The sequence below is a fragment of the Meles meles genome, chromosome 8, assembly GCF_922984935.1.
Source record: "Meles meles chromosome 8, mMelMel3.1 paternal haplotype, whole genome shotgun sequence".
NCBI lineage: Eukaryota > Metazoa > Chordata > Mammalia > Carnivora > Mustelidae > Meles > Meles meles.
This window is the reverse complement of record NC_060073.1, coordinates 45,243,651-45,267,632: the sequence shown is the minus strand read 5'-3', so window position 1 is coordinate 45,267,632 and position 23,982 is coordinate 45,243,651. Positions and strand designations below refer to the sequence as shown.

General features: G+C 45.4%; 1 protein-coding gene across 9 annotated transcripts in view; it reads right to left on the bottom strand.

The window, feature by feature from the left end:
- PLEKHA7 (pleckstrin homology domain containing A7) overlaps positions 1-23,982 on the bottom strand; it is a 214,104-nt gene that overhangs the window by 126,418 nt on the left and 63,704 nt on the right. The window contains exon 1 of one of the 9 annotated variants that reach the window (XM_046015350.1): positions 8,029-8,157. The exons of the other annotated variants lie outside the window; for them this stretch is intronic. Coding sequence (XP_045871306.1) covers positions 8,029-8,111 — 83 coding nt within the window. The 5' untranslated portion in view covers positions 8,112-8,157. Of the gene's footprint in view, positions 1-8,028; positions 8,158-23,982 lie in introns of those variants that run through there. 9 annotated transcript variants of the gene reach the window in all.

Sequence of the window (23,982 nt, the reverse complement as noted above, 5' to 3'; positions counted from 1 at the left end):
GCATTAGGCTCCCTGCTCAGCAGGGAGCCTGCTTCCCCCTCTCTCTCCGCTTGCCTGTCTCCCTACTTGTGATCTCTCTTTCTCTGTCAAATAAATAAAATATTTTTAAAAAGTCAAAAATCAATTTCACTGAGCTAAAATAAAAATGTGAGCAGGGCTGCACATCTTCTACAAAGGAAGAATCCATTCCTTGCCTTTTTCAGTTCTAGAGGTTGCCCACATTCCTTGGCTCATGGCCCTGCACTCCAACCTGTTAACTTCATCATGTTTCCTTCTTTTGGTCTGATCCTCTTATAAGGACCCCTCTGAGTACACTGGGCCCACCCAGAGAAAGCAGAATAATCCCTTACGGCAGGATCCTTCACTTAATTATAACGGCAAAGTCCATTCTATCATGGAGTAACAGATTCCCAGGTTCTGGGGATTAGAACACAGACATCTCTGGGGAGGGGCGGGGGATCATGTGGACTAACCCACTATCACAGCACCTAGTACACAGCAAATGGGCAGTAACTGCCTCCCTCAAGGAAGAGGCCATGCTCCACGTGGTCCTAAACCACTGAGAAGTAGAATCTTCTCAGCTGGTTTAGGAAAGTCCCAAAGCCTAAATGGTACCCCACCCCCCCACACCGTCATTCCAGTCAAAATATCCCAAATGGGCCCTCTCTCCATAACCTGAAACTCCAGATTTCTTCAGCTAACTTGGAAGCAAGCCACATTTACATCTCCATACCTCCACTCTAGGTAAAAAATCTGCTAGCTAATTCTCTGAACCCTGGAAGTATGGCTAGATGAATCAGTCTCCAAAATCATCTGGTAATTGCCCTTTGGATAGACTGACAGGCACAGTCTATGTCTTCCTGGAGCTCAAGATCCACATGGCAGCATCACAATGTGAACAGAAGCCAAAAGGCAGCAAGATAAGGGTTCTATCACTTACCAGCATGAGTCAGATTTGATAAATACCACATATAAATACAGCACATTCTTTGAAATTCTATCAAAATCAAGCTTTAAATTAGCAGGCTACAGTAAGCAACCTAGCAACCCAACCACATGCATTTCCACTTGAGCCTGGTACCTGAACAGAAAGATGTTGGAACCCCTGAGAAGAGGAGCAGGCTGGGTCCAGGGTTCACCCACTTTACAGAATATGACAGGTGGCTAGGCGCTGGCAATGGAAGAAGCCCAAGTTGGGATCTGAATCTTGACTCTTCAATCTATCCTGTGTTACCATGGGTGTGTTAATCAACCTCTCTGAGCTCAGATACACAATACACACATACTGAACCCAGGTAAAATGATTAGCAGGTAGTATATTTCCACGAGGGGCTGGTCTTCCGTTTTCCTGCCCCTGAAATAATAAAGCTAGCAGGGCAACTTTATCCTCTAGGAGTGCAAACTGGTGTATATGCACTGTTTCCCTAATGTTATCCACACATCACCCACATACCACCTCCATGATTTCTGTCACCTCCCGGCCCAACCTGTACTTCCACTTTTTTTCTTTAAATAGACTACACAGACAATAATAACTGACAAATAATGAGTTTGGTGTTCTAGCTACACTTCTCTTCAAAAACACATGAGAAATTATATACCCATGTATAAAGCTATTAGAATTAAAAACATCCACCCTCTTTGGGTGCCTGGGTAGCTGAGTCAGTTAAGTATCTGCCTTCAGCTCAGGTCATGATCCTGGCCAGCGTCCTGGGATGGAACCTGGTGCTGGGCTTCCTGCTCAGCAGGGAGTCTGTGTCCTTCCTCTCCCTCTGCCCCTCCCCCCCCATGCTTGTTGTTCACACGCTCTCTCTTTCAAATAAATAAATAAAATCTTTTTTTTAAAGATTTTTGTTTATTTGACAGACAGAAATCACAAGTAGGCAGAGAGGCAGGCAGAGAGAGAGGAAGGGAAGCAGGCTCTCCACTGAGCAGAGAGCCCAATGTGGGGGCTTGATCCCAGGACCTTGGGATCATGACCTGAGCTGAAGGCAGAGGCTTTAACCCACTGAGCTACCCAGGTGCCTCTAAATAAATAAAATCTTAAGAAAAAAAAAATTCACCCCTATATTATATCGTATGTTTTCACACTTTGGGAAACTCTGGTGAAAAAACCTGGCTCAACTAAACACTATCATGTGTGCTCAGGTGATTTCCTTTCTCTGATACTCGGTTTCTCCCAAATAAGAGAACAGACTTGAGAGAATGGACTAGACCACTTTGCATATCCTTCCAGTCCCAGGATTCTGAGATGTATTATCAAGTGGTCTGAATAAGCAAAAGAATCTGGGCAGAGATCTTTTTTGAAAAGGTAATGAATACTGTTCAATATAATTAGAATCATCCGTCTTAAAATCAGAGAGAAGAAAAGGATGAAAGAGAGAATGACAAAGAAGCGTATGCCCCTGACTTTGTGCTTCGCCTTCATGGGTCTCTTTATATCAGTTCCTTGGGTTTTGTCATCTCAGCTTGGATGGTTGTTAGTTTTATCACCTTAGGCAGGCCATTTCCCCTAATTCACAGTTGTAAAGCGGGTAACATGGGTAATACCTCCTCCACGAGGCTGTCTGGGAATTAAGTGTGAGTAACGTTGTCTGAGCACCGGGAACAGAGCTGGAGGAGATCACTGTTTGTTATTACTGGTGCACATCTGCCTCTAACCTAATTACACGCTCTCTGAAGGTAGGAACACCTTGTTCATCTTTCTGTCCCCCACAGTGCCCAGCAGTGTTTCACACAAAATAAGAGAACTTGACTTGAATATGTAGGGAATCCACTCTGACACAAAGAGTTCCGGCTCTAAGGCAGGAAACTGAATATTCTCAGAGATGTACAGAGAACAAGCAAATCTTCCCCGACAAAAACAAATGTTCCTTCTTCCCCCCACAAAAAAGTCAAGAAATCCACTGAAATATAAACAGCTGTCTTCAGGGCTTGAGCCATGATTCCCCCCCACACTCTTCAATCTTCTTTTGGAATATTCTAAATATTCCAAAATGTATATATTACAGGAAAAAAAACTTTAAAATATGACAAGGATAAATGAGACTGCTTGCCTTAGAGTCAGAGAGATGGAGAGGTGGGGTCCAGGATGTGCCATTACCTATCTACATATCGAGCTACTTAACCTCAGGCAAGTCACTCCACTTTCCAGTAAAATGACAGTAACAACAATACCTCCTCTGACAACATTGTCAGGCTGCTGTGGGAGCCAGGACACCCAGGTCCATGAGCTCTAGAACCTCCTGAGCATGCCTGGAACCCTAAGAGTAGCTTTTTACTTCTCACTCCTAACCAGACCTTTATTTCTTCATTTGTGTCATACCCTCATAAATGTTATTCTTGTCATAAAAAGAGAGAATAACCCGCAAAGCTTGAGCCTCTTCCTTATCCTATAAATGTGCTACAAAAGTAATGAGGACGGATTTGAGGCTGTGATTGTAAGTCTCTGTTAACGAGCACCACCCGTGCTGGGAACACCACCAGCCGTGAGCCCCTATTTTCACAGGGTGTTTCTTTCTTCCTTTTCTTCCTAACACATTTAAAACTTCAGACTTGAGTGCTCACTGGCAGATACATTTTGGAGCAGAGGGAAGGAGGCAAAACAGCTAACTACAACCAACGGAAAGGATGAGGCCTTGGAAACTTGGAGCCTAGTGGTTGGCTCTAAACCAAACATTTCTCTTGCCTAAAGTTAAATCCAATTAGCAACCTCTTCTCCTCTTTCTCTACAAACATTAGGTTTGTTTATATGAATTACACTTAGGTTGGAAGGAGATGAAACTGACCATCAGCCTCTATGTGTTGGCCAGCATTGAGGTGAGCCAATGTCCAATCCCCTTAACACACCTTGCATTACCACCCTAATGTCAACTCTGGCCCACCAGCAACCCTGTTCTTAAAAGGGACCAACCGGTGAGTGAGCGTAAGAGGGTTATGGTCCCACACAAATGACACTTAAAGGTCACAAACAAGAAGCTGCTGTGTCTCTAACCCCCACAGAGCCTATGGATGAGGAGCAGAGAAGACAAAAAAAGGACACTAAAAAAAGCGAACTGATCAATAAAGACCTCTTTTACTCATTTTACAAACATATCGAGAATTAACCTAGGATGTTAGAATAGGTCGATGGATAAAAGGGCAGTGTGTGAACCTTTGTGGACACCTTGGTTTATTTCTACTGTGGGAGATAGCTCTTCAGATGCATCATTTCCAGAGGGGGTTGGTTAGCCAAGGATAATTATAGTTCTTAACAGCTCAACTTCCTCATCCACTTCCAATCAATAATTAACTGGATCATATATCATCATGAAAATTAAATGAGATAACACAAAAGCACTTAGAACAGTGTCTGGTACATCATAAATTCTCAGTTATTTGCACACCACATCACGGTTTAACACGCGTGATCCCATTTGATCCTAAGAACCGTGTGAGGCAGATGTGACTATTCTCATAGGACACCGGCTTGCGGAGATAAAAAGGACGTGTCTAGAGTTACATAGCTGAAAAGTGCCAGGTATCCCGTTGCTCTTCGGACTAACATTCCATGATCGTGGCTGGACCAGAGGTGGCTTAGCAAGCCTCTAAGCATAGTACCTTTCTAGTCCAACTGTGCTGTGTGCTTATAATCAGGGAATCACGGGTCTCCAAAGCCTCCTTAAATGATCTGAGGCTGGAAAACAGGTTTGATGTGAAGGTCAGAAGAAACTCTTCCAGGACAGTTCTCACATCTGACCCTAGGAGCCCAGGTATGGTCTCTGGGGTTAGCAAAAAATAGCATTTCTGACATTTCTATTTTTCTACATAAAACCTTCTCAGCAGCTGTTCCAAGAATACTCCAGTTACCTTTAATTAATAAAAAATAATAGCTATCAATTAACAAGCAATGTATTAAACCCTTTACAAACCTCTCATAATCCTCACAACTATCCCTGGGGGTTGGGGGTACTGAACAGAGGTATCCTTATCCCTCTTTAAGAGGCAAGGAAACCAAACACCAACTGCCTCAATTAACCCTCATTCTCTTTCCCCTTGCTCCTGGATACCCTCAGGGCATAGGCCTGGAATACTGGCCTCTTTTTTCTTCAGAGACAGTATAAAACCTAGGGAGGAATTCTGTGTTTTTTGCAAACCAAGAAGACAAAGGCTGCCAAGGTCTTTGCTGTGTTTTTCCTCTTGATATTATCTGATTCAGAACAAATCTTCAAGGCACCTCTCTCTTAGCCTGGGTACTTTGTCCTGCTGTCCATCCCAGGAAAAGGCTCCCTGCTACAGGTGGGGTTGAGGAACACAGTCACAGCGACCAGCATCCCCAGGGCCTCCTTTAAGAGGGAAGACCGAGTCCAGGAGCTGGCACACATAAACACACTGGCCCTCTTCCCAGGTTGCAGGGGAAGTCAGGCCCCAGGACAGAGGCCTCAGCTGCTGCTGAACTCACCACAGACTGTTGTGTCCAGCACAAACATTAGGAATAGGATACATGGGGGCATGGGGGAGCTCTCCAAATCAGCCCTGTTCCATCCTCTGACCCTACAACCCATGGTGACTAACCCCACAGCCTTTCTGATAACTGCCTCACTTTCCCCACAACACCTCACACTTGACTTCCCACTTACCTCACAACAGCCCAGGGTGTTCCCCCCCCCCCCCACTCTCTATAGCATCACCTTAGGAGCTTCTCTAGGCGGTGGCCACACCATTACCAGTGAATATTCAGCCATGACTAGCAGGCTGCAAGGTGAGCAGACATTAGATGGCAGCTGTGCACAGACTTCCCATAATAGAAAAAACTTGCTCCTAATCAGGGCCATCTCCAAAACCTTGACCTGCAGAGCGCCAGCATGTCAGCAGCAGAACGGAGCCCTGCTGGACAAGGTGGCAGTCTGGAAGCATGTTTGGGGGAGGGGTGCCACTGAGTACACATACCACAAACCTAGGTGGGAGAACAGGTAGCACGGACTCCCCAGTAACTCAGGTTTCAAGGTCAGAAGCCTCTCTGAAGCCAAGCCCTCTCACTCATTTCCTCCCTGGAAGCTGGAGTGAGATGGGGACTATGTGCCCCCGGACGGCCATCAGAACATTGAAGCTCCTGGAGACCATAACCAGGAGGAAGGGGAATCCAGCAAGCCAAGTCGCTAAAGTAGGGGGCAGAACACTGAGGGGAGAGATGTGGGATACTACAGCAGCCTGTCTCAGGGAACATCTGACACAATGCACAGCCTACAACCAGAGCTAAAATCTCCCTCCCTGCACTCCATACCCCCAATAAACCTACCCCCTTGACACATTTCTCACCCCCAAAGCCCATCTCCCTCCCCATACGTAGCTTCAGAAAGCCCAGCCCCTCTTGCATGCCTCAGAGCATCAACTGCCAAGATATGCTCATCTTCTCATCACAGTAACTACAGATCCATCAACCCCTCAGTTTACAAGGCTGAGCACCTCTACACTCAGTTGACAAGAAAAAACAGTTTCCCAGGTCTTGAAAGCACAAGGCTGCCAGGAGGGCTGAGTCTGGCAACTCTCCACAGGCCCCAGCTGGGGCAAAATCTCTTCAGGCTTGCCTCCAACCAGCCCTCTCCAACCTACCCCCCCAAAGCCAAACCCTATCCAAAGCCCTCCATTGAAGATTGGACTCCTCCATTTCCACTCAACAGGGGCCCACCCGAAATACACAGTGCACCTTGTGAGACTACCAGTCTTAGAATCCACCTCTTCCCACCTAAGGGGAAGGGAAACTGAAACCCTCTAAGGGAGGAGCTGTACTCCAACCTCAGCTCTTCCCCACCTTGACCTCTTCCTTCCAGTAAGGAAGCTCTGAGGGCACTGGGAAAGACAGGTCAGGTGATCACCTGGCTGGCAGACCCTTTTTGCCTCTGCCCACAGTCCTACAGATCAGGGGCACTTGTTGATTAAGTGTGGAGATTTTCAGGTACTGGGTCTAGGGTAGGGCAGCCCTTTCCAGAAAGCCTCAGATAGCCAGCAGAGGACCCAGGGCTCACACACCTGGCCTGGAAGCTTCATCAGAAAGCTGCCCTGGGAGAAGCGGTGGGAGTATGGTTGGGTTCAGAAAGCAAAGGAGGAAAAAAAAAAAAAAAAAAAAAAGAAAGCAAAGGAGGAGAAGGAGAGGCTGGTTCAAAAGTAGATTAAAAACCGAGAGCTGCTCCATCTCTGTCCTCCGGGGGTTGGTGGTGCTGTCCCACAGACAGGGAAGGGATCCCTTCTGCAGAGCGCTGGTCACTGGGGGAACACCAGAATCCTCAGGAAACTGGCTGCAATTCCCTAGGCTTAAACCTCAGTCCCAATGCCAAAAAAGGGAAAGAAAAACCTGCAAACCACCAATCTCATTTCCAGATTCCCTCTACCCAGCCTAGAGACATTAATAATTAACTTGCCTACCCCGCAGCTTGCCGGTGTTGCCATAAAAGATGAGTAATGGCACCGGAGCCCCAGCCCCATGCCCGCAAGCCCAGGGCTCAGGGCTGGGACAGGCTCCTGGAACAAAGCCTCCGCATTCCTCTGGGAAGGTGTGTCTGAAACCAGACCTGTCAAACGACGAGAAGCTGACCTCTTACCTCCCCCTTAGCTGACTCCCAGCAGGAGGGGGGTAGAAAGGGGGATGAGAGATTGCCTCTGCCCCTTCGCCTCCCCCACCTCCCCCCACCACCACCGACCGATCGGTGCGGTGCCCCCAGCCACCGCCGCCGATTTCGGGAAGCCGAGCTCTCTGCTGAGAGCTAAGCCTGTTACCATGAACGCAGACTGTACTTGGAGACCCAATTCTCAAAACAAGGCAGCTCCCTCGATGCCCTTCCCGATGAGTAACCCCCAGCCGGACGCCCGCCACATAAATTCTCTCGCTGAAACTCCCGCGGCGAGCTGCAGCTCCCACGCGGATGGCCGGCCGGGGACAAACCCGCTCCCGTCACGCCCGCGCCCAGGCACAAAAGCACCCCCCGATGCAGCCCCTGCGCCCTGTCTGCCCAATAGCCTACAGCCCCCCAAAGTTACAGCGCGCGGACACACCTGCAGGCTCCCCGCGGTGGTCCCCGCCAGCCCCCCAGGGCGGCGGGGCACGCGTCCCCGGGCGGACAGCGCCACCGTTCCATGCGCCTGGTCCTCGGGCTGGCCACCGGTCAGCAGCGCTGGGCGGTGGAGCGCGCTGGGGCCTCAGCGCGCCCGCGGCGCATCGCGCGCCCTCCTCGTCCTCGCCTGGGCCTTCCCTAAGAGCCCACACCCACTTGACATCAGCGCGGATCAAAACACGTGGCGCAACGCCAGACAGCCGACCCCGGCGGTCCAGAGCGCGCCCTGAGTGCCGCCGCGCCGCCAGGACTGCGCGTCCGAGCGCAGCACATTCCTCTCCTTGCAGAGGATGCTGCAAACTGGAGTGGGTAAGGAGACCGAGGAGGGGGAGGGACACCGGCAGAGGTGGCAGGACTTGCCGCCTACCAGCGGTGCTGCACTGGCGCCTAGCCAGCCACCAGCAGACCTTATAGCCCTTGCTGCAAGAGCCTACTGACTGTGAAGACCAGGCTGCAGGTAACCTGGGTTGCTGTTTCCTCCCCGCCAAAGAGTCCTGACCTTGAATTCTCTTCCCCAGAATAACTCAAGGAGGCTTCTCTCCAACCACAACTACTAAATTGCTGGGACTGATTCTGACAAGCCAGGAATGAATGCTTGGCTAGATTAGGTTGCTGACCCCATCACCCAGGAGGCCGCTATGGGGCACCAGCAAAGCCGGTCCATACTCCCTGGCTTGTCTCTATACTAGCAGCCTCAAAAAGTGTCTTCCTTGTCTCTATGCCCTTGGCAATAAGGGACAGTTCTCCTGATTCTGCAGGCAATTAGAAACAGCATCGCGCAGCAACCACACACTTCCAATTCACACGCTAGCATCCATCCAAATAATCAAACATTCAGGCATTTAATAATGCTCAGGCCAGGAGCAACAGAAGATAAACAATATTTAACACTCATAGAACATACAGTTCGTTCAGGGAGAGAGATTAAATATAGTGCAAAGTAATTATAATTGTGACAAGGGTATTAAAGGTCAAGAGGTGCTATAAGAATGCACACAGGGACCCTAAACTCTCTTTGCAGTCAGGAAAGACTTCCCTGAGGAAGTGACATTTCAAGATGCTGAGGCATGAAGAGAAGTTAGAAGTTATTGAACGGGAGGGAAAGTTCAGGCAAAAACCATGGTTATTAAAGTGCAAGTTCACACTATTCACAGGTGGAAATGTTCAAACAGAAGTGAAATGCCATGCTAGAGACACCTGGGTCTTTGTCCAGGAGGGGTATGGGGCAGCTCACCCACCTCCCCCGGAAGAAAGCCTGATCATCTTTCTAGAAGACCTTATATCTATGTTTCATCTCCTCCTGAACCACGATGGCCCACCTCAACAAAAGAACTCTGAAAAGGCACTTGGGAGCCTTTATGTCTGGCTTCAACTCTATCATCGATTTGTTGTGTGGCTCTACAGAAATCCCTTCTACTCTCTGGTTTCAGTTTCTCTAAGATGAGGTGTTGAATTAGGACAGTGTTTCTCCATTTTATCTTTTTAAAACATACTCTCCCAGGATGCCTGGGTGGCTTGGTCAGTTAAGTGTCTGCCTCTGGCTCAGGTCATATCTCAGGGTCCTGGGATCGAGACCCGAATGGAGCTGCCTGCTCAGTGGGGAGTCTGCTGCTTCCTCTCTTTCCCAGCTCATGCTCTCTTGCTGCTACCTCTGTTTCTCTCTCAAATAAATAAATAAAATCTTTTTTAAAATAAAAAATAAAAATAAATAAAACCATACTCCCTTTAGGGTAAATATACAAATGTCATTCCTGTCCTGTAGTATCTATGACAAGACATCAAACCATCTTCCAAAAAAAAAAATTGTATTAAATATGCTTTTGAAACTACATATGGGGGCGCCTGGGTGGCTCAGTGGGTTAAGCCTCTGCCTTCAGTTCAGGTCATGGTCTCAGGGTCCTGGGATCGAGGCCCGCATCGGGTTCTCTGCTCGGCAGGAAGCCTGATTCCCCCTCTAGCTCCATTTGTGCCTGCCTCTCTGCCTACTTGTGATCTCTCTCTCTGACAAATAAAAAAAATAAATAAAATCTTTTAAAATAAATAAATAAATAAAACTACATATGTCCCACAATAGCCAAAATATGGAAAGAGCCCAGATGTCCATCTACAGATGATGAATGCATAAAGAAGATGTGGGGTGTGTGTATATAGGTGTATATATATATAATGGAATATTACAGCCATAAAAAAAAGAATGAAATTTTGCCATTTGCAACATGAATGGAGCTAGAGTATTATGCTAAGCGAAACAAGTCCATCAGAGAAAGACAATTTATCATGATTTCGTTCACATGTGAAATTTAAGAAACAAAGGATCATAGGGGATGGGAGAAAAAATAAAATAAGATGAATCAGAAAGGGATACAAACCATAAGAAACTCTTAACTATAGGAAACTCAGGGTCACTGGAGGGGAGGTGGGTGGGGGGATAGGGTAACTGGGTGATGGGCATTAAGGAGGGCACTTGATGGAATGAGCATTGGGGGTTATTTGCAACTGATGAATCACTAAATTCTACCTCTGAAATTAATAATACACGATATGTTAACTGAGTTTAAATTTAAAAACTACATGTCCTTTAAATATTAGTTCTCTGACTTTAGATATCTGCTGAAGACCTAGAGGCAGGAATGAAGAAATGGTCTCCAAGCTCAACCCTTTCCAGTTATCTGTCCCTGTCGCTCCCACATGAACTTGCCCACCAGCACTTATCATCTCTAAACCTCATTTTGTTTATTCCTTCCAGGATAAACTGACCATGCAATGAAGAGAAACTTGGGTCATCCAAAAAAAAAAAAGAAAGAAAGAAAGAAAAAAAAAAAAAAGCCATGCTGTAAAAGATTCTTTTGAATAATAATCCCCAGTAATGCTGATGAACAGACACTTTGGTGGAAACATATGACATTCCTGAGGACACTTCAGCAATATGAATTAAAAGACTTAAAATTGGGGGCACCTGGGTGGCTCAGTGGGTTAAGCCTCTGCCTTTGGCTCAGGTCATGATCTCAGGGTCCTGGGATCGAGCCCCGCATTGGGCTCTCTGTTCAGCAGGGAGCCTGCTTCCCCCTCTCCCTCTGCCTGTCTCTCTGCCTACTTGTGATTTCTCTGTCAAATAAATACATAAAATCTTAAGAAAAAAAAAAAGACTTAAAAATGTTCGTATCCTTCAATTCCACAGCTAAGAATTTATCCTCAAGACATAAGGATGTGGCCATTTTTAGAACAGCAAATAACTGGAAATAAACTAAATGTACAAGAGGAGATTGGTTAATAAGCATATTTACAATTGAATATATACATATGCAACTTTAAAAATGATACATAGAATATTTACTGTTGAATTGAACAAAACAAAGGTTATAAAACAAATGATCCCAGGTGCATGTGTGTGTGCACTTGCGTGTGCATTTGGGGGTGGGGCAGTACCTCTGGTGGAGTTGCACTGTGTTCATTTTCCTTACTGGTTGACTCAGAACCTAACCCCTGAAGCAAAACACAATGTCACTGTGGCATGCCATCCTCACAAGTAAATCTATTAACCCAGAACTTATTACAAAAGCTTAATATGAAAACAGAATGATATAAACCTTACAGGCAGAAACATAGTTTAGTTCTCCACTACTGTCCACTCACCATTAGAGATTTGATAGAGATTTGATAGATTGGGGGTTTTTACCCCCAGACTTTTCATTTTATATAGATTTTTCAGTTGTCCTTGAGTACAGTTCAGTGGTTTACAAACTTTAGAGACCATAAAAATTACTGTCCAGGGTGGTTTAGAGTCATTTTCACTTTATGAGGGTTTTTTTTCTCCTTACATCCTGAATTTAAAATTTTTATTTATTTACTTGAGAGAGACTAAAAGAGAAGAAGAGAAAGAGCACGAGCAGGGGCAAGGGGCAGAGGGAGAGGAAGAAGTAGGCTCCCTGCTGAGCAGAGACACGCCCCCCCCCCCCAAGGCTGGATCCCATGACCCCGAGATCATGACCTGAACCTAAGGCAGATGCTTAACCGGCTGAGCCACCAGGCTCCCCCTTACTCTCTGAATTTAGATCCTAATCACTGTATGAATGAAAAAAGAGGACCAGAAGGATATTTACCAAAATATTAACAATGTTAGCATTGTAGTTGATTTTTATTTCCTTCCTTGGGATTTTCTGTTTTCCAAGTTGTCTGACAAGAAACATATTTTTCATCAGAACATAAAATGTTGCTTAAAAATAAGTGGGCTAAAAGCTCTCCAAAAGATAAAAAGAAACTAGGCCTTGACTTTAAGAGGGGTGACTCCGGCCGTGCTCTTCGTATCCCTCCCCTCTGCAAGCTCTGATGCTGCCCCAGTTGGTGCCCCAACATGTGAGGACAGACAGTACATCGTCGCTAGGATACCACGCCGGAAAACCTGGCAAGAAGATTATTTTTACATTTACCTCCTAGGCTGTGCTTATAACGATGCTTCGAAGCTGAGACTAAAGGGTCCAAAATGAAGCAGCCATGCCCATCTGCTAATGGAGCTATCCCCTACCCTTGAAAGTCTACCAAATAAATAAGCTGAGAACATGTAAAGCACACACCCTTGGTCCCCAGGACCAGAACTATCCAGTCTGCTTTTCAAAGACCTGGTTGTGCTGCCACCAGTCAGGGTGGGCCAGCAGGAAAAGAACAGGCCATACATCAGATTGGGTTCAGCCAGGCTCGTTTGGTGATCTGTGCCCCAGATTCCGCTCTGTTAAACAGCCTAATAAAGCTTCTACTTTTCTTGTAAGGGAGGTGAATATAAAAGCATTAGGACAAAGTGAACTGCGCTGTCAGTGTAGGGTATTACTTAATGAAAGTATACGCTGCGACTTTTGGGGGAAGAAGGGAGATGGCTAGCTGTGGGTTCAGCGACACAAGGCCGGTACACTGCAACTTGGCTCGCCTTTCAAGCTTTCCAAGAAGCTGGATGGGGAGCAGAGGTGGGAAAGACAACGGTGCTGACTTCTCCTAGGGCTCAACTCAGGAGCTCTGAAGTCAAAGATAGAAGGCGGCTGGGATAAAAACTCCAAGGGGTGCAGAGGCAGGGGACAGGCTTCTCAAAACACGATGGGCAAAAACCACCAGGGCAGGATCTAAAGATGAGGGATGCTTGAGTTATTTGGCCACTTAAATACAATAATCATTTAATCCCCTACGAGGTATTGCCACTACCCATGGTCTCTGCTCAAAATAAAACACATGACAAGCCAGAGAGAGCTGCCAATAGGTTACATTTTAAGTCCACCTAGAGTCTAATAAAGCTAATTTTACTGTTATGGTGTCTATTAAACACAGGGCCTTTGTTTAGAGACTGAGTGGAGGGGAGGAAAGCTCAGGCATCAAGGGCTAGGAATTTTGATCATTCCAGAATGATTTCTGGGAAATAGTAAGAACAAACCTGATTTTTAAAAATAACTTGAGCAGGGACACATGTATCAGAAGGTCCACTACTGTACAACTATCCAGCCCCTTTGAGAACAGACCTGCCCCCCACAGCCAGGCAACAGCTCAGGGACAGAAAAAAGGCACTCTACTTCACCAAAGCGGGAACTATTGAAAACACTGACCAAGGAAGCCAACGTGGACCTGGAGTTGCAGTCTAAGGACCATTAAGATGGGGGAGGAGGGGAGCCTACTTGCTCCATGGCCAGAGACCAAAGTCACCCAAATGAGTTTTGATAAAATGAATAACTAAATTTATAGCTTTATAGAGTTTGTTAAATCAGGAAAACCAAATCACAAAACATCTAAATAGCTAGACCACATGTCTATGGTCAGTGATCTTCCTATATCCATTTTAATCAGAAAAATCTCCAGGTGATTGTTTAAAAACAGCAGATTCCAGGGGTCAACCCCTACAGAACCTCGTGACAAAAGTCTAGGATGAGCTCAGGAATCCGCATTTAGAAAGCACCCAAGGTGAGCTGGCCAGGTGTTGCATGGAGCCCATACTTTGAGATACTTGATGCTAAAAGGCCAGGAGGGCCTACCACCTGTCTCCCCTTGTCTTCTAGCAGGGATCACCCAAGCAGGCTTGAATCAACTCAAAATTGAATCTGAATGAATCCAATTAATACCTCTTGTGAAACCTCAACAAAATCACAACAAAACTAGGGCATGATAAAGAATGCCACAGCAAGGAAAATACACATAAGCACTTAGCACGTAGGAAACACTCTAACAAAACTATAACCTTTTAAAAGGATGAGGATAGTATACTTTCGGTACTGTCTAGTCTCACCTTGTACTCATAAGTTGGGTATGAACTCTCTGAATTCACTAGTGTTAGCACCTAAAAACTCCATGGACTCGCCCAGACTGAAGTTAAAATCTGGGCTCACCCACTTACCAATTTTTTTCTTCCCTCAGCCACTATTTCTTCAGCCCTAACATGGGATTAAAATACCCACTCCCATAGTATTTGTTATGAGGATGAAATAACAGAATTAGTAAGTGAATGGGGACATAGTAGGTACTGAATAAATAGTAGCAATCATTCATTCAACAGCTTAATGTTTATTGGGGCCTTTTACAAGTCAGGCATTGTAGGCCCAGAAGGCAGAGTAGTAAGTGACAAAAGAGCCAGGGGGACAAAAATATAGATGGTAAACATAAATAATTTCAGAGATAAATAATTTCAGAGTGTACCATTAAGAAAATGAAACGGGGGGTGCCTGGGTGGCTCAGTGGGTTAAGCCTCTGCCTTTGGCCCGGGTCATGATCTCAGGGTCCTGGGATCGAGCCCCACATTGGGCTCTCTGCTCCGCGGGGAGCCTGCTTCCCCCCCCACCCCCGTCTGCCTCTCTGCCTACTTGTGATCTCTCTCCCTCCGTCAAATAAATAAATAAAATCTTTAAAAAAAAAAAAAAAAAGAAAGTGAAACGGGGGTGGGTGCCTGGGTGTCTCAGCTGGTTAAGCGACCGACTCTTGATTTCAGCTCAGGTCATGATCTCAGGGACATGAGACTGAGCCCCACATCGGCTCCACGCTCAGCCCAGAGTCTGCTTGAGATTCTCTCCCCTTGCCCCTCCCGCCACTCACAGGGGCACGCACTCTCTCAAAAAATAAAATCTTAAAAAAATGAAACAGTGACATCATAGAGTGATATGGGGGTTCAGGGTATGTATCAGTAAAAGGTCTAAGATATGTCATTTAAACGAAGATCTAGAGGAAGAGCATTTAGACACAAGAACAGGTGGGAACAAACAAAGTACATTCCTGGAATGGAAGGACAGTGAGGCTGGAAGTCAGTGACCAGTGGGGAGGACAGTAAGAGAAGCAGCTGAGGAGTCAGAGAGCTAGGGTTAAGGATGACCATGTATTACCTGGTAGGAATTGGGATTCTCCTCCAAATGCAATAGGAAGCCATGGAAGGGGTTAAAAGAAAAGACTGTACCATGGAAAAGGCAAGATCTAATTTGCTTTCTAAAAAGACTTTTGTAGCATTTATATGGAGAATAGCCTGGGGGTTGGGGAAAATAAATAAAAACCTATTATTTCCTGGGGCGCCTGGGTGGCTCAGTGGGTTAAGCCGCTGCCTTCGGCTCAGGTCATGATCTCAGGGTCCTGGGATCGAGTCCCGCATCGGGCTCTCTGCTTGTCAGGGAGCCTGCTTCCCTCTCTCTCTCTCTGCCTGCCTCTCTGTCTACTTGTGGTCTCTCTCTGTCAAATAAATAAATAAATAAAAACCTATTATTTCCTTAGTGTTTAAACTATGTGCTCTGAACTGTCCAGAGAACTTTATATGTATGGTTGGTCTTTAATCCTCCTGAAAACGTGTAATGTAAGTATCATTATTATCCCAATTTCTCAGGTGACAAATGCAGCAGGCACAGATGAGGTGACTTGCCCAGAAAGTGGAGGATCTAATATACACACCCAGATGGTCTGACTGCAATGCCTTTCCAATGCCTTGAAAAGAAGCGGGGGAAACCAGACAGACAAGGTTAAAAGACCACTGCAGAGTACAGGCAAGAGAGGGTGGTGGCTGGCAAGATGACAGCAGTGTAAATGCTGAGGGGAAGTCAGCCACGCAACACGTCTTGGTGGCAGGAGCTAATTCCACCACTGACAGAACTTATGACAGGGTGAAGGAAAGAGACAAACGAAGAGGACTCCCAAGTTTTTGGTGTGAGTAAAAATGGATGCCAGTGCAATTTCCTGAGATGATTAAGCCTGGGGGGGAGAACAAATCCAAAGGGAGGGGAGGCATTAACATGAATCAAGAACTCTGTCTTAGGGGCACCTGGATGGTCAGTTGGTTAAGCATCTGGCTTGGGCTCAGGTCACAATCCCAAGGTCCTAGGATCGAGCCCCACATCGGGCTCCTTGCTTAGCAGGGAGCCTGCTTCTCCCTCTCTGTCTGCCTGCTTCTCCCCCTGCTTGTGCTCTCACTCCCTCTCTCAAATGAATAAATAAAATCTTAAAAAACAAAAACCTCTGTTTTGGACACATTAGGTCTGAGGAGGCTATTAGATGTCCAAGTGGAGAAATCCGGAAGACAGTGAGCTGTGGCAGTCTCCACTCAGGAATCTCATCACCACATGACTCCTTAATGTCTGTGTTACCCTGGGAGTGGGGAAAAGGGTTCTCCAAGCCACCAACCTTTCTAGTTGGTTATAACAAGCAAGGGCAGAACTATATCTCAACATACACTTGCAACTTGCTTTGAGGCAGAAAGCATCCTGCCTGGCCCACCTTCTGTGGTCCAGCCCCATTCTCTGAACCAGCTTCCAAGGAGCCAGACTCCAAGAGGCAACACACAGAGCCTAGAAGTCCAGGAGGAGAAGCTGGAAATAGGAGCTGTGGAAGGAAGGTTATCGGGCATCTTGCTTGCTTGTGACGAGGGGACTTCTGACCCCCTCCCTTCCACTTCAACACTTTTTTTCCAGGCCTCCTATCACTGAGGCCCATCCGGGTGTGAGTCCCTGCAACCGCTCACAAGGGCCTGAGAGTGATAATAATGAAAGAGTTTCCAAAAGAGGTCTCCCACGTTCAAGCTTCCCAAATTCCCCGCTGGCGTCCTGGCTACAGCATTCCCAGAAAAATAGCAACCTCGCTTGATAAAATACCTTGGGTATTGACACCTCCTTGGCTAGGAGGAAATGGGTGTGTGTGTTAGAGGTCAGGTAGAGGTTGGAAGAAAGAAAAAATGGCAACTTTTAAAGTTCAGCTTAAATGTCAGGTACATGAAGAAGCCCATGTTTACACAGAGCTTTCCAAAACTGAGACCTGCTTCCAAGTAGCTGTAAAAAAAAATGGCTACATCAATGTGTCCAATGAAATGGCTTTTTAGTTTAACAGAAATAGACCCAGGCCATTCTCATTCTCCTTGTGTCCTTAGGCTTAATCTCCTAACATAATTTATACTCAACTCTGGCTGATGCTGATTGTTTAATTTTTTATTCATATTTTATCCCTTTCCTTCCCAGAAGCAGCCTCAAATCCACTGTGGAACAGGATAAAGCAACAGATGAACAAATAGTTCAGATCTACATAATCCAGAAAGGCTGTTTATTGTGGATATTAATTGGAGGTTACAGGGAGGAAATACCCTAATTAATCTGTAAAACACTTTGAAAATCTGATCTCCTTATGCTAAAAAAAAAAGAGAGAGAGAGAGACAGTCTGGTAATGGTGAAATCTTATGTCCCACATAGTTACGGATGATCTTGTGGCTCTTACCATTCAAACTGAGAACAACAGGATACCAGTTCAATAATTGTGATCCTTCATCTTCCAAATAAGAAACTGTCAAAGCCACTGAAGGAGACCAGAATAAGACTTAATCTAAATCTATCCACAAAGCTGGAATCTCAGTCTTTTCCTGGCATGGGGTAAAGCCCTATTCTCTGGCGTCCTCCTAAATGCAGGAACAAGCTTAAGAATATGAAATGGCCAGCAGCCTGCAAACACAACTTTGGAGACATACCTAAATCACTGGCATGAGCCAAAATCCTTCCCGAGACTAGTGGGCCAAAGATAGAACCAAAAGCCTCATTGCGTTCACAAACATCCCCTTTAGTGCCTTCTTCGGGAACACTCTCTCTAACATAAACCTGAATGTAGCAATTATTCAGATCCCCATGTGCAGGCAGTAAATGTTTTTGAGGAGGCTCATTCTCAAGGGAGCAAAGGGAAAGTGGTATTTTTGACTAACATTTTTTATCACCGGAAGTCACTGGAACCAGTGTCTTGGCACTCGAGAGCACACAGGGACAACAAATGCTTATAATGTTCACCCTGAAGACTTGCAACCTTATAGAAGAACAGACAGATCAAATTATGACTTGCTGTAGTTTGAAATGTGTTTTATTGCCTTCTAGGTTTTTGAAGATTGACACTCCATGCAGAACACGGCAGGTGGCAACACTGAGCCGTGAGACTATTCCATTTGCCAACCTTGGTGAAAAGAGAAAGTTGAATGTCATAATGAAGTCCATCCTAAAAATTAGGTCTCTATTAAAATAATGACAACAGGCACAAAGCCATTAAAAATACATGCCTGACAAATTTGGAATCAAATGCACCGTCAAATGTACTTCCTGGCATGCTGTCATGTCCCACCTGCACTCCACCAATCCTTGGGCAAATCCAATTATCCCTTGAGACAACCGAACTGTGCAACTCCTCTCCCCTTCTCCCTAGTGACTTTTATGAAAATAATATTCAACTTTAATGCACCTGCACTTCAACAGACTATGTGACAAGAGCAATAAACATATTCTCTGTGTGCAAAAACCAGGGGAAATGAGATCTGAGACTGTTTTGCCAACCCCAGGTGTGGGCCTTCCTTCCCAAACTCGAGAGAGACTGGAACATAACAGCTGTCAGAAAGCAGCAATGCCCTGTGCCAGAAATACCCTGGCTGCGCAGCTCTAATTGCCAAGAGATAAGAACCCATAACTCACACAGACACTTGTGGCTCAGGCTCAGACACAGCAGACAGAAAGGAAAGAGCATGGCTCTGGAGTCAGACCAACATCCTGACTTTTACCAGCTCTGTGACCTTGGGCTAGCTGATTCCCTCCCCCGAACCTCAGTTTCCCCCATTTGGCAGGACGGGCGGCAACGTGTACCAAGTGCTGACTACAGCAGGTGCACGATACACTGGCGCTGGTATGATTAACAATTCCTGAAGGGCACGGTGGAGTAAAATGAACTTGAGGGTGTCCTGGGCACCATGGTGGTCAAGCTCTCTGGATAAAAGATAGTTTGCAACCATGAAAGAGCCTCAATTTTCTATAAGAGGTACAGGGATCAGTCACATAAAATCCCCGGCTACTTTTGCCTTATTCATCTGTGCAAATTTACAGTGTGCCAGGATTATGCAAAGCAAGAGGACAATATGGCTTGGCCTCTTGAGGCTTATAGTCTAAGGAGAAGACAAAGTTTCAAAATAAACACAGGAGGAGATATAAATGGACATCTGTGAGGTGTACATATAGGAAAGGTACACGGCCATCTGTAACATGACCACCTGAAATGGGGAAATTGGCGCAGTCTGAGGAACTGCAGAAGGACGAGGGCTTAGTAAAGAAAAAGAAGAAAGCTGAAGCGCACCTTGCTGCCACACCCTCAGTGGGCTCTACATAAGATATTTAACTTAAAGGAACCAAAGCAGGAAGCTCTTGGTTTCCTCTTAAGCAGAATGTTTTTCCTCTCTAACAGTAAAATACAGAAAACCTACTATTCCCTTTTTGTTTTGGCTGCCAGGAAGCTCTAAGACAAACGTGAAGCTCAACAATAATACAAACCCTTAATGCATGAGTATTTATAGTCTCCCCAATCCCCTTGGTTTGCCTTCTTCCTCTTGTATTTTCCCTGATCCCGATTTCAAATTCCTATTTCTATTTTATCATTGTATCTAGTGTTCATAGATCTTGGGTAGAAGGAAGCAGGATACAAACAAAGACTTATTTAATACTCTTTCTAAGGCTAAGGGGCTGAGCTGGAAAGAATTAACAGGGTGCCCTTTGTATCCTGCCTGGCGTGTCACCCCAGAGGCAGAAAAAGACGTGTAGCTTGGTCTACTTTTGTATAAGGAGTGTGTTCCTTGTGATTGTGTGCTCTAGCACAGTGGTGCTTTTTCCCAGAGCCACTTTATCATGTTACATTTCTATCCTAACAAGCAGCTTTCCTTTAGCTCATTTTTCCCTGAAACACTCACTGACCTATATTTACAATGAACCTATATTCTGGATATTTCAGGACAGAAGCTCCCTTCTCTCCCCACCCCCACTTTTTTTTTTTTTTTTTTTACAATTTGCTCTGTTTCATAAAGACAGCTCATTAAATATAGAACTGTAGTATTCCCTTTTTGCCTCTGAAAGGCATGATATATACATACAAATCCCTCATCAGGCCATACATTACGAGAGGTACAGTTTTCAATCAGGAAACAGTCATTCTTCTCCTGTGATGAATTGATGTTCTCATGTTGAAAACAGGTAAGAGATGAGGAGAGGTGAGATTACTGTTTTTCAATGTGCCATTTATCTGCACCATTTAAAAAAAACAGGATGTTTTATAAGTAAAAGGCCCATTTCTTACAGAAAAATCCATTCCTCTTCCTGGAAAGATAAAATCTTTGTAAATGATAATTAGACGTAATTCCTAGAACTGGAATTCCAAGAATTTCGGCAGATTGAGCTTCTGTTCTTACTGGGTCCTGGTCCCCTTTATATGATGAAAACTTTAAACTATCTCACTCAGGACAAAAATGCATAAACACGGGGCTGCTGGGTGACTCAGCTCAGTGGGTTAAGCCTCTGCCTTCCGCTCAGGTCACAATCCCAGGGTCCTGGGATCAAGCCCCGCATCGGGCTCGATGCTGAGCAGAGAGCCTGCTTCCTCCTCTCTCTCTCTGCCTGTCTCTCTGCCTACTTGTGATCTCTGTCAAATAAATAAAAATGCATAAACACAATTTTGGACAGTTTGAGGGGATTCAAAGACCTCCTAAAAGTCCACTCATTAACTTCTTGGGTACTCTCCATAAAAATGGAGCAAATATCCAAAGGTACCTGAGGTGGGGTGTGGCAAGAATCCCTGAAAAAATATATAAATACTGTAAATAACAGTTATATATAACATCGATAATAGCTATGAAGGTTAATAAAAAATGAATATGAAATTATTTCTTTAAATTCACTTTAGTGGTTTTAAGTATGGCAATTTAAAGAAAAATACTAGGGTGCCTGGGTGACTCTGTTGGTTCAGGTCATGAACCCAGAGTCCCAGGAGTGAGCCCCATAGGAGGCTCCCTGCTCAGTGGGGAGCCTGCTTCTCCCTCTGCCCCTCACCCGCTCTTGTGCTCTTTCCCACTCTCTCTCTTTCTCAAATAAATAAAATCTTTAAAAATAAATAATAAAACCCTGTGGATACAGTCTAAAAGTCACTCAGCAAGGGTCCAGCCCCAGAATGGACACCAAAAGCGAACCCTCATGTAAACTACAGACTTGGGGTCATAATGACATGTCCGTGTCAACAACTGTAACAAATGTGCCACTCCAGTGGGGGGTGCTGTGACGGGGGACGCTGTGGGTATACAAGGGAAAGGTGTATGTATAGGAGGGTAAATTCTGCTCAATTTTTTAAGGACCTAAAACTGTTCAAAAAAATACAGTCAATTTTTTTAAGTCCCTCTCATAAAGCAGTTCATTCAAGGCCACTTTTTCCCTCCTTTTTTCTCTCCTCATGTTCCTCCAGACCAGCTAGCCTGGCAACACACATCCCCACTTCACTCTTATCCCTCTGGACCTTCCTTCTGTTATGAGCCAGAGGATTCCTGGTTTGTTGCAGAGATTATGAACGATGAAAGGTTGCCTGGGCATAGCAGAAGTGTGTGGGGTGAAGGGGATTTCCCTGAGCTGCCTGGACAGAGGTATCTGACCAGGATGAAATGACAAAGACCAGTTACATTTTCCTGACACCCAGGATCTCATGAGACCCAGACATCGCTACAGGAAGTGAGTCAGAAACCCAGGACAGCAGAGAATGGTCCCAGGTTTGCCAAACCAAAAAGGCGAGGCCACAGGACGCTGAGCAAGAAAGCTAGGGAAGAGCCACCATCTGGACTGTCTGCGTGGGTCTGTCTCCCCCTCAAACAACCAGGACCTTAAAATTACGGACTCGGTGCCTGTCTCCCCTGCTGGGCTACAGCTTCTAAGAGAAGGACCACAGTGCCTGGCACGTAGTAGGCACTTTGAAGGAATGGAAGAACCGGGCTACTTTGGGGAAAGAAAACAGAAGAGCACATCTTTTCTCTTCTGCCCTCTGGTGGCTAGCAGATGCTCTGTATCAGCAGATGCTCAGGAAACCATTCTTTTAAAACCAAATAAACTGCCTGATATAACAAGCATTTTGTTTTGCTTTGTTTTTTTAAAGATAATTATCATTAAAAAAAAAAAAAAGGAGCAAATGAATCCAGCATACAAGTACCTTTGTTTTTTCCCTCCCTGTAGGCAAGTCCAGGGTGGCCAACAGCTGAAGGAGCGCTTGAGAACAAAATTAAAAGATGGCTGCATCTCCCCAGGCATGCTCCTCCACGGGCCACCTGGCTCTGAAGCCATCCCCGTCTACTCCATCCCCTGAGAAGGACAAGTGTGACACCAAGCCCAGGTGCCCTCTACTCTCTGGATGAACAATGTGGTGACAGAATGACCCACCTCTCTCCAACTCAACCCTAAGGCCTGCCTCCAAGAAATAACTACACTCAGGAGAAGAAAAGTACTAAAGGAAAGTGTCACACCAAATGCACCCCCTGGTGGGGTGGGGCAGGGTGCCTCCAAGGTTGGCAGTTGCCCTTTAGAAATGGGTGCCCCAAGGTCCTGGGATGATCAGGTGCCCCTCCCTAGGGCTTCCTTACACTGTTGGATCATATGTTGACAGTTAAGGCCTCCATAACCTCCACAACCACAAGGTCCATCCTTTTGCAACACCCCTGCCTACTCGTGGCCCGGCTTAGATACCACCAATGACAAGTGACTCACTACCTCTCAAAGAAATCACTACATCTTTGGGCAGCTCTACTGAAATTTTGGATCTCTGTTTTCTCCTCTGGAAAAGAATATGGTTTCTAAGGCATTTGTGAACAACCTTGCTTAAAGAGTGGGCACCGTAGAAGAACATGAGTCAACTTCCCTTCCTACCAGCCTGAAGATCTTTTATTTGGAATCACTGGCTTCCAGAATCTCTACTGCTAGAAGCAATGGCAATAACAGTTAACCTTTAGAGAACGCTTACTAGGAGTCAAGCATATACCAAGAGCTTTACAGGCATTATCTCACTTAATACATTGAAAGCTCACACTCTCCTTTGAGTAAGATATTACTGTTAACTTCTTTTTATGTGAGAAAATGACACCTTGGGGAGTTAATATAACTTGCCCAAGGTCACACAGTACCAGGTGAGTTAGGAATGAAACGCAAGGTTTTGCATTTGTTTTGTTTTGTTTTAGTAATAGAACTCTTAGAGAAAAAAAAAAAAAAGATCTTACTGTCAAAATCCAATAAATAAAATGAAGCAGCATGGTCTGTGAAGGCTCCTAAGGCAGTGACATACTCTGGTAATTAGGATTAATAAATAGACTTTGAATTCATCTACCAAAAGTGCCTCTCTCCCAGGGAGTTTTACTGCTTTTTTACTGCTGTGCCAGCACTTAGAACTTCGAACTTAGAACAGCACTTAGAACAGAACCTGGCACAAAAAAGACACTCAAAAAATATTACTGACTGAATGAATCCAATGTTCACTGCGTGTTTACTATCTTCTGGGCACTGTTCTAAGTCTCTTAATTAGCTCGATTAACCTCACAAGAGGTGCTACTATCCATTTTACAGATGAACAAAGTGAGGCTCAGAGAGGTCAAGTATATTTCCCA